This window comes from Cololabis saira, chromosome 16, assembly GCF_033807715.1.
Source record: "Cololabis saira isolate AMF1-May2022 chromosome 16, fColSai1.1, whole genome shotgun sequence".
NCBI classification, from domain to species: domain Eukaryota; kingdom Metazoa; phylum Chordata; class Actinopteri; order Beloniformes; family Belonidae; genus Cololabis; species Cololabis saira.
In genome coordinates this window covers 6,214,198-6,227,386 of record NC_084602.1, presented here as the reverse complement: position 1 = coordinate 6,227,386, position 13,189 = coordinate 6,214,198, and the positions used below count along the sequence as shown (strand labels likewise).

At 40.3% G+C, this 13,189-nt stretch overlaps 1 protein-coding gene across 1 annotated transcript; it reads right to left on the bottom strand.

The window, feature by feature from the left end:
- Positions 1 to 3,092: 3,092 nt before the first annotated feature.
- foxi2 (forkhead box I2) lies at positions 3,093 to 7,874 on the bottom strand. The gene is made up of 2 exons (XM_061743157.1): positions 7,201 to 7,874; positions 3,093 to 4,401 (listed from the first exon to the last, which is right to left on the bottom strand). The coding sequence occupies exons 1-2, from the start codon at positions 7,829 to 7,831 to the stop codon at positions 3,836 to 3,838; spliced, it is 1,197 nt and encodes a 398-aa protein (XP_061599141.1). The 5' UTR covers positions 7,832 to 7,874; the 3' UTR covers positions 3,093 to 3,835.
- Between the last annotated feature and the right edge of the window lie 5,315 nt (positions 7,875 to 13,189).

The window sequence follows — 13,189 nt, the reverse complement described above, 5'->3', positions numbered from 1 at the left end:
TGTAACTCTTGAATGAAACATAATCTTTAACTAGAGGAGCGTCTGCTGATATTGTAATACGTTCCAGTTGATCCAGTGGCTGAAAGTGGAGTTAGATTCTCTGTTATTTCATAACCAAACTGAATTCCTGGTCGCTCCTTTCAGATCAACCCGTGGAGAGGTATAGTTTAAAATAAATTATTTTTTTTGCAAGATTTAGTTCATAGCCTTATGTCATCCCTTCAACTAGTCTTTCTAAGTAACGATGGACACTGGCTCACCACCTGACGCCAACGTCTGTCACACAGACTGCGTTTACATGCACTCAATAACCCTTTTAAAACCCGAATATTGGCAATAACCCAGTTTTGCACGGCCATGTAAACACCAATAACCCCTTTAAATAACCCGAATTTGCTCGTATTCAGGTTTTTAAAAACCCGAATATGACCCCTGGGTTCCTCCTTTTAAAACCCGAATATTGGGTCATGTAAACGCCAAACTGAATATCCCCATCAAACGGAACAGGAATTTGTTTTCTGCACATGCTCTGTTCACAAGGAATCCTGGTCTTTTGAGTCCAGGAAGTTCTTATAAACACGGAGAAACACAAGACCAGGAGGAGACTAATCACTTCATAAATGTAATGAAGGATATGAACATTTCTGCATTTGTAGACGGTAGAAAGTACCGGGATAGAAGATTTACAAGAAGGTGAGAGAAAAGTTGCGCGAAGCAGCATTTGTTTTGAATTTGGATACAGGAAGAAGAAGTGGAAATGACAGGAATTGCGTCATCACGTTCTCCGTGCGTCGCTGGTTTGATCCAGATATCCTGAATGATTAATTACCATGTAAACGGAATATTCCAAATTTTTCAGCAACCGGAATATAAGCAATAACTCGAATTTTGACTGCATGTAAACGTAGTCACAGTCATCATTCAGTGCAAGAAAATATCTGTCAACGAAAAACTGCAAATAAGTCCCTCCACGTGTAAAGTCCATAATGTGGATCAGTGAGTCTGGGGGAACCTCAGAGTGCCAAGGCCAAGACCTTTGAGCCCTCAGGATGCTGCTGTGTGAGAAACAGTCACGCCGCGGAGATCCAAATAGATACATTTGCACCCCTTTATCAGTGAGCAGAGCTCCACTGTGCACAGAAACACAACCCAGACGTGTGCAGGAGCTCATCTCAGATGAGCAGAGAAGCCTCTGGATGCAGGTTTGTGGGCTGATGGATGTGCGTTCCAGCTTATATCCTGAAAAAAAAACCATAACAGATTCCACTTGGAAAATATGAAAAGAAAAAAAAAAGATGTGCAAAGGCCAGCATCTGTGACGGTGGGGGGGCTGCGGATTTGTCTCAGGGGTTGAGCTGCAAACGGGGGCAGATCATTGAAGCATTCTAGTAACATTGGACATTGGAAATGCATCTGCTACCATTAGTGAAACTTATTTTCCCGAGACGTCGGTGGTTATTTCAGCCAGACCTCCTTCTGCAGGTCACTGTGGCTGGATACACACACACAGAGGGAGAGAGAGGGTGTGTGTGTGTGTGTGTGTGACTGACCTGCCTGCAGTCCAAGTCTGCATCTTTTTAAAAATATGTGGTGCATCGTGGGGAAGAGAATCCCCCCGTGACGACCAGGTCCCGCTTGTAAAAGTGTAATAATTAAAGTGTTGGGCTTCCAAACGGCTAGGAAGTGTGAGGTTAAAACAGGGGTGTCAAAAGTATTCACATTCATTACTCAGGTAGAAGTATAGATACTAGAGTTTAAAAATACTCCTGTAGAAGTTGAAGTATCAACTCAAGTTTTTTACTCAAGTAAAAGTATAAAAGTACTGGTTTCAAAACTACTTAAAGTATAAAAGTAAAAGTAATGTAAGGGGGAAAAGCCATTAAGGACAAAAGCCATTGAAAATGAATGCATCTTAGTATAATGCAAATATATTAAAGAACCATGTATGTGTACTATTGAGCATTAACATGTGTTTCAGAGAGCAGGAGATATGATGACTAGTTGCCTATAAGTATTGTAATGGTGCAAAAAGTCAAACTTCAGAGGCATGTTATCATTTATCCTAACCTTTATTGGAATGTACATCCAAGTTCAGTTGCAGGAATCTGAGGGAACGGATGTAAGAACAAAACTGGACAAGAACATCTGAAACAACCACAACCAAATTCACTCTATCCGGATGGAGCAATTTAACTGGATAGTTTTTTTTTAAAGGCTGAAATGAAATAGAGTAACAAGGCTGTTTTTAAAATGTAAGGAGTAAAAAGTACAGATAATTGCGTGAAAATATGAGGAGTAAAAGTAAAAAGTCATCTGAAAAATAATTACTCCAGTGAAGTATAGATAACCAAAATTTCTACTTAAGTAAGGTAACAAAGTATTTGTACTTTGTTACTTGACTCTGGGTTAAAAGAAGGCTGGTGTAACGCAGGAGGAAACCGCTGCTCTCCCATCGCTCTGGACTTAGCCGGAGAATCCTGCTTCAAGTACAGCGAGGTTTGGAGGTGAAGACTCGGAAACTACATCCAAATGAACTGACAGATCAGATTTTTGGTCTTCCCTTTGAATCACTTAGCAGGTTTTTCAACCATCAACCAGAAAATGGCTTTAAAAAAGACAGCGTGAATATTTCCTCACATTTCTGATGCATGAAGATTGTTTTTTAACTTCATGTCAGTCATGAAATTCTGGTTTACAGTAACAGAAGACAGAAAAGAAGCAGTTGTAGTTTTAATCTCACGTAACTTTGACCTTAAGTCGCAAAAGCGGAACAAACGTGTCTGGAAAAGAACAACCGAAAGGCGCTCGGATATGTTAATGACACGTGGATTAAAATGCATGTAAATGTGAGTGTGTGTAATGTGAGTTTGAAAAACTGAAAATGTACAGATGTTCTGTGTTGCGTCTGTTTCTTGCGGAGAGGGCGCATGGAGGTGAAATAGAGTAGAAATAATTGATTATGGGATTAAAGTAAATCTGGGGGGACGCGTTCACTTTACAATGAAGCCCTGAAAACACTTGCTGCTCTTCTTCAAAAAGATGCAGAACAACTCAGTAGAGATCACAAAGTATTTATTCATGACCCACGGGAAACTGCCTGTAGGATGCACCTACTGTAGAAAGATTAAGAAAATACAATAGTAGATAGAAAAGCTATTTAACAACTGCCAGACTGTATCCTGAGAGAAATCACAAAAACCAGATATAGCTTTTTAATATATGTTTATATATACTGTATATTTATGATATATGGGTTTTAGTGATGCGGTTCTCTGTGCACTTTGCCAGCTAATACTTCTGCTTTAATCAAACTATGTTCGGACAACAAGTAAAAAAATGTCTATTCACATAAATAGCATAAATATTCACAAACTATGTTTAATTTACAAAAAATACACATGAATCAAGCATATTTGTGAGCCACCGCGCTGCAGTTTCAACATGAAGGCTATAAGGGGGTAAGGCAAGCCCTTTCTCACTTCAAACTTACTGCATGTGTCTAAAGAGAGAAGCCACGGGCGGACGGAGGGCCGTCTCGTCACACGTGGTTGTTGTTTTTGAGGTAATGGTGGTGTCACGAAGGCAACTTTGGAGTGTGTGTGCTGCTGGTGGAGGATTGTCTCAGCTGGATCGTCCTCCGTCAGGATCTGCAGGCTCGCTCGATGCGGGGAAATCAAAGTCAGTGTTTTTGACTGAAAGTAGAAAAGAAATCTCTCTGCTGCACTTATGAGTTTGTTTGAGTCCGGGAGGCTGAGCGACCTCCAGCTCGGTCCGTTGCGCGTGGCAAACGCATGTGTGTAGGCTTTAAAGTTTAGTTTAGTGTTCAGAGCGGCCCCTACAGCTCGGTCCCGTCCCGGGGATAGATCAGGCTGTTGACGCTGAAGCTGTTGTAGAAGTGGCTGTTGAACTGTCCGCCCTGCGCGCCGCCGAACGTGTTGTAGTACACTCCCCGGTTAAAGTGCAGGCCGTCGCCGTGCTCCGCCGGCCCCGAGTCCTGCTGGTACGGGCTCAGGGCCGTTATGTTCCTGTTGGACAGCTCGTTCACCAGCCCCAGGGACCCCTGCCGGCCCGGGGCCCCCGAGCCCAGCGACGACATGTTGCTGTAGAAGTTGTTGAAGCACGGCGCGGCCGAGGATAGTCCGGACGGGGACGGGGAAGAGTTTTTGTGGTTGTCGTTCATGGGCTCCATCTCCGGGGAGGAAGGGCCCAGCAGCTGGGGGCTGTCGGAGGGCTTGAGGGGGGGGGCCCCCGCCGTCGGGCCCCGCTCCTCCGACTTGCTCGCTGCTGCCGCTGCTCCTCCGGCGCCGCTCGGGTCCGACCGTCTTTTCCGTTTCCGCCGGAAGTTGCCGTTGTCAAACATCTTTTCACAGTTTGGGTCCAAGGTCCAGTAGTTTCCCTTCCCTTTAATTTAACAGAGACAAAAGTGATTAGTTCACTGGGTTGTTGGGAGAACTCAATCTGATGGAGGCACGGGGACTACGTTAGAAAGCTTTATTAACCACCTTTCAGATTACTTTTGTAATACTGTATTTGACCCGATCTTTGTTCGTTTTGACCCTATAGAAATGTAATTCTTGCCATTTTAAGAATGAGATGTACCTGCTGTACTCTACTGCCCTTACTTTTTAACAACTTGTGCTTTTTATTATTTTACCTCTTTTATCATTTTATTTCATTTTATTTGTTATTTACTGTTTAATTGTGTCTTGCTGCTTTTAATATTGATGTAAAGCACTTTCAATTAGCTTGTGTTGAATTGTGCTATACAAATAAACTTGCCTTGTCTTTCATGAGAAACATTTGTAACGAGAAAGTTTCTGAGAAAAACACGACTGCACACTTATAAGTAAAACTACAAAAATCATCATCATTTATCCTGAAAAACTATCTTCTGCAATGTTGTGTCACCTCTCCTGACCTGCAACTCTGGTACAAGCAGCCTGCATAGCTTTGCACTAAAGTATGTTGAAGGAACACAAGCTGCAGTCATATAAGAATATGATACTTTAGAATACTTTTAGAATACTTTAGTTCAAATGTATTTTTTTCATGAAATTTTAATTTGTTTTCTTTTTCCCAGAAGGTAATGACACTTTACAGTCTTAGTTAAAGAATTGCAATATTTGAACTTTGAGGATATTGTTGATGATGATATTTCATTAATAACTGGCTTTATATTAGAATCAGAATCAGAAATACGTTTATTTGGCCAGGTCAGGTTTGATTCGGTTGTTTTCGCTCACTCTACAGTAAATAGGTAAATAGGTAATAGACAATAGACAAGTGACAGCTCTTATTAACATATATACAATTTTTTAAAAGTGAAAGCTGCAGCAGAATGAGGTAGATATGATTCTTATGATTATTGGAAGGTGCATTGTTACAGCAGATTGTGTTATTATGATTACTGTTATTATTGTTATTATTATTATTATTACACAGTGATTGATTTCTCTGAGACTCTCTGAGTTATGAGAGTTCATCGGAGCAACAGCATGGGGGAAGAAAGGTTGTAATAAAAAAGTAATGTTTCATTGTGTGTGTTCGTCCCCACAGCAATAAGACTGTTTAACTCCCCCTGAACTCAGTCACACACACACACTCACACACTCACACACATTTCACCTCTGCCACATGGACTATATGCTATTTTTGCACTTTATATGCTATTTTGCACTTTGTTTTAACCTTTCATTTCATGTCTATTTTAATACTAATGTGCTTTTATTGTCTGAGTGGAAGTGTGGTTGTTTTATATGTATCTATCTACACTGAAATAAATGTATCTAAGCGCATGTAAATATAACATATTTAAATCTGTGATATTATCAATTAAAAATGAAGTTTGTTGCTTTACATGAATAAATCTAGTTTTGAACTTAATCTGCATTTGTTCAAAAACAATTTTAATCTACTGGGCAGATTGACCAACGTTTAGATGAAACATGCTTTATGTGTTTAAGTAGAACACCACAGTAAAAAATATCTTGCTTGATTTACTTTAAAAAAAATTAAGGCAACTTTTTCGCATGAGATTTTTATGTAGATAGAGAAAGACTAGTCTTTGTATAAATTATTTCATTTTTAGTATGTACAAAGTAAAGTCAACTTAATTTTGATAAATAAAGTAAACTTAACACAATTAAGTTGACTGTACTTGCAAAATGTATTATTTACATATAAAAAATTAAGTAGTTTATACAAAGACTAGTCTTTCTTGATCTACATAATAATCTCATGCAAAAAAGTTGACTATCTATCTATCTATCTATCTATCTATCTATCTATCTATCTATCTATCTATCTATCTATCTATCTATCTATCTATCTATCTATCTATCTATCTATCTATCTATCTATTTTGTATACTGTATACTGTATATACAGGCAGTGCTCGAGTTGTAAAAAACAATCGGGGGGATGGTGGATTTTATCATATGGGGACAGATAATTTGTGCTGATTACAAATAATATGATATATTACAAATACTGCAGGAATGACATAGCAGCAGTTAAATGCAGCCTTCTGTAAGCTTTAAATATCCACTGGGCTTACATCAAATACATCAAAACACAACAATAAAAAACACTTTTCTGAATTTATCAATATGACTGTCCTTCATAGGATAAGTAAAATGGATCACTGCAAAAACTCACAATCTTAACAAGAATATTTGTCTTATTTCTAGTTAAAATGTCTCATTTTAGTAAAAAAAATCTCATTACACTTAAAACAAGACTCATCACTGGAAAAAACAACAATTTTCACCTGTTTCAAGTAGATTTTCACTTCTCCGTGTAAAACTGCAACATTTAGAGTCATGACCAGAAAAATAACACCAGAAAAATAACTTATTTGACAATTTTCACCTGTTTCAAGTCAATTTTCACTTGAAATGAGTAGAAAAATCTGCCAGTGGAACAAGATTTTTTTGCTTGTAATAAGAAGATAAATCTTGTCCCACTGGCAGATTTTTCTACTTATTTCAAGTGAAAATTGACTTGAAACAGGTGAAAATTGTCAAATAAGTTATTTTTCTGGTGATATTTTTCTGGTGATGACTCTAAATGTTGCAGTTTTTACAGGGGGGATGATTTTGACCGTTTTTATTTCAATTTTCCCCCCTCACCCCCCTCAACTCCAGTTCTGTCTACAGGTGATGCAGGAGTCTCAGAGCGCATTTCTCCGCAGGTTCTTACCCGGGTCGTCCTCGTCCCTCGGCACCTTCTTGAAGCAGTCGTTCAGGGACAGGTTGTGGCGGATGGAGTTCTGCCAGCCGGCCTTGCTCTTCTTGTAGAAGGGGAAGTTGTCGGCCACGTACTGGTAGATCTGGCTGAGCGTCAGCTTCTTCTCGTGCGCGTTCTGGATGGCCATGGCGATGAGCGCGGAGTAGGAGTAGGGCGGCCGCACCAGCTTCAGCAGCTCCTCCTGGCTGGCGATGGACAGCCAGCCCAGGTCCGGCACCGCGGGGCCGCCGAAGCCGGCCCCGAAGCCGGGCTGCGAGCCGCCCAGGAACGGCCGCTGCGCGCCGTAGGCGGGCGGCATGAAGGGCGCGCCGCCGCCGTGCAGGTAGGACGCGGACGCGCCGACGGGCCACAGGTAGGGGCCGCTGTGGGGGCCCGGGGACGAGCCGTAGTCCCCCAGGACAGAGGAGCCGTAGCCGGCCCTCTGGCCGGGGCCGGCCGGCAGGCTCTGCTGCTGGTACACGCTGGCCAGGCTGTCGCAGTACACCATGTCCGGGGCCGGGGGCTCCGGGGGGCCCTTGTGGAGGAGCTGGTGCTGGTTCTGGTGCTGGTGGTGGTGGTGCGGCTGAGGCTCCACGGAGTTCATCACTCCCCAAGGAAATCCCAAGGAAACGCTCTCTCGGGGACGTGCAGGCGGCACCAGCAAGTGTCAGGGAGGACAGGGGGGAATTTAGGAGCTTTAATAGAATAAAGGCCCCACAGCTGATAGAGCCCCTCAGCCAATAGGAGGCCGGGGGCGGGGCCAGGAGCCCCATTCAGAAAAGAGCAGCTCACTGGTTCTCAGTCTACACCAGGGGTCTAAACCCAAAATGTGTGAAAGAGCCATATTAAGTTATGAAATCTCATGGGATGTTAAACTATAATATTATTATATTGTTATATATTATAGTATGGTGATATCATTTTTTTATATGTTATAATATTATAAATATTATTATGTTATATTAGGATATTACTATATTATTACGCTATATTTATATTATATCGTGCTACATTACTCTATATGATAATTATTTATTTGTTTACTTATTTATTCTCGAATTAATATTCTTACATTCTACACACACACACACACACACACACACACACACACACACACACACACACACACACACACACACACACACACACACACACACACACCTAGATACATATAATTGTAACTGATGTCGTCTTTTATCGCTGTTTGCACTGTATGTTAATAAATAAATAAATAAATAAATAAATAAATAAATAAATAAATAAATAAATAAATAAATAAAAAAAGAAAAGAGCCATATTGTACCAAAAACACAAACAACAAATATGTCTGGAGCTGCAAACAGTCTTGTATAAGCCTTAGAATTAAGGCAACACATGCTGCATGTATCTATATTAGTTAGAACTGGGGGAAGATTTTTTTTTTCATTATGCACTTCGAGAAAAAATTTGAAATGTCGAGAAAAAAGTCAAAGTCGAGAAAAAAGTCCCTTCATCTCATTGGTTGATATCTGATAGTTCCTACTTTCTGCCATAACTTTTGAATGGTTTGATATAGAGAGTCATGGGTAGTGTCATCCGCTAAATGTCCAGGGGCCTCATTTATAAAGCTCGCTTGCGCACAAAACAGGGCTTGAAAGATGCGCAAGCCACCTTCTACGCAAAGGTTGGGATTTAAAAAAAAAAAACGAATCGAAAGATCTGCGTATCTCTTCTACGCCAACCCTGACCCTCCCGTAGGAACTTACTTAAGATCTGGGGAACTGGCGACGCAGGCGGTGAGGTGGTGAAATGAAGCCAGATTCATGTCATACTCTTAATGTCATCACATATCAGACTTATAAAAGAATAGCGCTTATCGTGTCCCTCTGTGTTTGACGCGCACCTACGCCGTAGGATCTGCGTTGGAGTGACGCGGAACCATAAATCAGCCTTGAGCAGCACTGAGGGGAGGGGGGAGGGGAGGAGGGGGAGCGGGGCTCCCGTGCTGTTTTCGCATCGTCTTCGCACAGGGTGTCTTGATGATTTGCAATTACAGTCTGAGCCTACAGTAAAAAGTGGGGGGGACAAATACATGAGTTTGAAAAGTGGGGGGGACATGTCCCCCCTGTTCCCAGTGGAAATTGCGCCGTGGCACTCACGGGCAGCAACGGCGTGCTGCCACTCACTCGCTTTATTTTATACTATTTATATACTTTTTCTACTTTTACTGTGACCACCAAATAATGTCGTTTTCCTGTCCTCCACCTCATCCACAACATCTCGATCTCAGTCTCCGTGAAATTTAGTGGCATGGTGGCTCGACACGTCTCATTCATCCTGACGCCCAAACAGGCTGCAGGAAGCCGCTGCGCATGCTCAGCAGGCTCATTCATATGCAAATACTACTTTGCATTGCCCATTTATGGTATGAAGTGGGCGTGTAGAGGGCGGGATATGAGGCGAATTCACCTGCGCAACCTTCCAGCTGGACTGTGATTTACTGTATAAAGCGAACATTGCGTGCAAGTGTGCGCCCGCCATTTTCGGCTTTTGGCTTTACGTGCATTTTTAGTATGAATCCTACACACTCTTTTATAAATGAGGCCCCAGGCCTGAAGAATCTACATGCAAGTCATACAAGCGCTTCCACTGCAGTACGCCTGAACGTGCACAAGGGTGCGAGGGCCCGTTCATCGCTGCTTGCAGCTTTAATTTTTTTTCATTAGCTATGCACTTCGAGAAAAAAGTGGAAATGTCGAGAAAAAAGTAAAAATGTCGAGATTAATGTTGAAGTACAATTTCGAGAAAAAAGGCGAAATATATTTCAACTTTATTCTCGAAATTTCGACTTCATTCACGAAATTTCGACTTTATTCTTGAAATTGTATTTCAACATCATTCTCGACATTTCCACTTTTTTCTCGACATTTCCACTTTTTTCTCGAATTGCACAATAAAAAAAAATCTTCCCTCCTCATGTATTTTTTCTCCTGCATGGCCCTAATAATCTTCCGTACTAAACGTCCTGGAGACTCAAGCTGCAACATTTCAACTTCATGGGATTTCTTTCCAATTTCATAAACATTGGCACCTTGTTAAATTTTCTGAGAAATATACTGGTGACACGATCTCCGAAACAACTGTATGACAGATTATATTATCATTTTTCTCACCATGGTTACAGTACAAGAATCACATCAGAAAGGAGGGTCCTACCAAGGGTCAGAACAGGTTTGATACAGATAACTTTTTTTTTTACAGAGCCATGGTTGGCTGGAACTCTATACCAGTTCATATTTCTCATGCATGTAGCAAAGATTGGTTTAAGATTCAGTTGAAAGAATATCTTTTAAAATTTAATGAATGATGATTTGACATTTGGAAGGAACAGAGTGAAGGTTGAATCGAATTACAGAAATGTAAACCCTATCACAATAAAGGTGAAAAGTGGTCAAATAATTCTAAGATAAGGTCATTTCAGGCAGGTATTGTTTATGAAGGTGTTTTATTTGATTTCATTTCTATGTATTTATGTCTCAGAATGATGGTGATTTAGTTATCCTCTGTCTATTATTGTTTTGTTTGTCATGTATAATGTATGTCTGTTATGTATTAAGTGTTAATTTGTGTGTTGTGTGTATGTTGGACCCCAGGAAGAATAGATAATGCTAATGGGGATCCTAAATAAAACAAACAAACAAACCTCTCAGACCTGAATAAGTTTTTTCTTTTCTCCTTTTTTTGTTTTTGTTCCTCTTCCTGGCTTGATTTTTTTTTTTTTTTTTAGTCTGATAGGTATTTTATTCCACCCTCCCAGAAGTCTCATTATGATAATAACTCCTTTAGCTGTAGGAGAAACTGTGGGAATCAAAATGCAAATCATTACCATGTTTTCTGGGACTGCCCTGTCATAAAGAATTACTGGAAAGAGATACATTCAACTTTGCAAAGAATCTGCAACATCCTCGAACATATCAATATAAAGTACCAGTTACACTGCACACACCCAGGGAGGGAACACCTTTTCAAGGCACTGGTATTGTAAATAGTCTACGATAAAGAAAATGTAGCTTTAACACAAACAGACTGCACAACGTGAACGAGCAATGCTCAACCACTCATACAAAACACACGAATACACAAACAAATCCAACCAAAGAACATGTAAAGGCACTTTAGAGGCTTTGGGGGGGTCTTACTGGATTTGGACTTGAGGGGGTTGGACGGCAGGTAAAACACCTCAGACTGTTGGTGTGTTCTTTAAACCCTTTTAAACCCTGTTTATGGGGCTGACTGCTGACTGCTACAGTGCTTCATGGGAGCAGGATTTCTCTACATAAATGGTCTGCACAAATGTTTCGGTGACATCAAAGTAATGATGCTTCTCAGTGACCTAACACGGGCAAAGTCCCATGGAGACATGATGAAAGAGCTCTGCTGCAACAATGATTCAATATTTGGAAAGAGAATAATGGAAGCTGTAAATGAGGGAATGCCAGATACTGATGGTGGAACTACTGTATTAGAAATAAACTTGTTTTACATTAAATGTGCAATTTCCATCAAAGGGAAGGGTGCTGCAAGTGACTGAAAGAAGAGGCAACAGACTTCCGCCGTGCAAATACAGCTTCTTTTCCTTTCATTGAGATTATTTTGCCTCCTTCATTAAAGGACACGTGTTACATTCAGTTAGTATTTTTTGGCACATCTGACTTTATTTTTTCTCATCCCTCATTTTACTCAAAGATAAAATTATTTGCTGAAATATTTTTAATCATAAATAGTTGTGTACTCGCCAGAATGTGGACTTCATCACAGGAATATGCAGAGTTTCAAGTCACATGTTGTTATAAAACTTGCATGAATATTGATCTTCATTGGAAACAATATTATAATAACAACAATACTGGAGAAGATGGAAGTTTTCTGAAAACCCAAAGCAGCTTCAAGGTAGATCCCCCAAAACAGAGGTCATCTGAACGAATGATGCACCGCCAGTTCAGTTTTGGCTTCTAAATTCAGCCGATTTGAGGCTTTATTTTGAGAAAATTTTAAGTGTTTCCATAAAGTTTATTCAATTTTTATAACAAATCAACTACACGTCACAATGGGCATTTATGCACAATAGATAACGTACAGTATATAATGCATTATAAATCAAAAATCCCTTTATATTTCATAAAGAGGGGTAAAATATATGATTCTTTAGTCCCTGAACAGGAAAACAAACCATCTCATAAATTTTCAATATTATCAATGTACAGCAGTAGGCCTACTGTGCAAAAATGTAACACATCACTTTTTTAAAGTTGCTTCATCATAATGGCCATACACATTAGAGAAAATACAGTGATAATGTAAGACCTGAACCAGTTGTTGGTCCCGAATCCAGTTGGTGCCAAATCCATTTGAGGAACATGATGATCCACTGTGGGAAAAGCTGAGGGAAGTTGTTTTAAACAACCTGAAGGTGATAACAAAATAAACCACACAAGAACAACATAACTCCACAAGCAAAAAGTCACTATTAAGTGTGAATTCCCGCAGAGCCGAGCACAGATTTAACTCTGCTTGTACAGATGATATTCATTAGGATTCCAGCCCTGGAAAGTACAGGAACGTGGCTCCTGTACTTCCTGTTCATGTACTAAAGATAAACATGAATGCATTCAAACTTTGGCACCTTTTGTACGTCACTGCTTATGATACTCTGTTATGAATGAAGACATATTCCAACCATAGCAAATTACTTCCTCAATTCACCTGCAATTCTATTCTAATTCATTTATTTTATTGAGATAACCTGGAAGTATGTTTAATGTTAGAAAAACAGTTTAAAACTCTTTTACACCCCTGTAGTCAACAAAGCTGAGAACTACTGCAGCATCACTCAGCCTGCAGTGCTAGACGGGGGGATAATATTTGATGATATTTGATGATATCACCCTGATTCAAGCTTTTTTTCTTTCTTGCCACTGTTTGG

Coding starts and splice junctions, on each gene's coding strand:
- foxi2 (XM_061743157.1), bottom strand. CDS start 7,831: ATGAACTCCGTGGAGCCTCAGCCGCACCACCACCACCAGCACCAGAAC. Junction 4,402..7,200: donor GAGGGACGAGGACGACCCGG/GTAAGAACCTGC, acceptor GTTAAATTAAAG/GGAAGGGAAACTACTGGACC.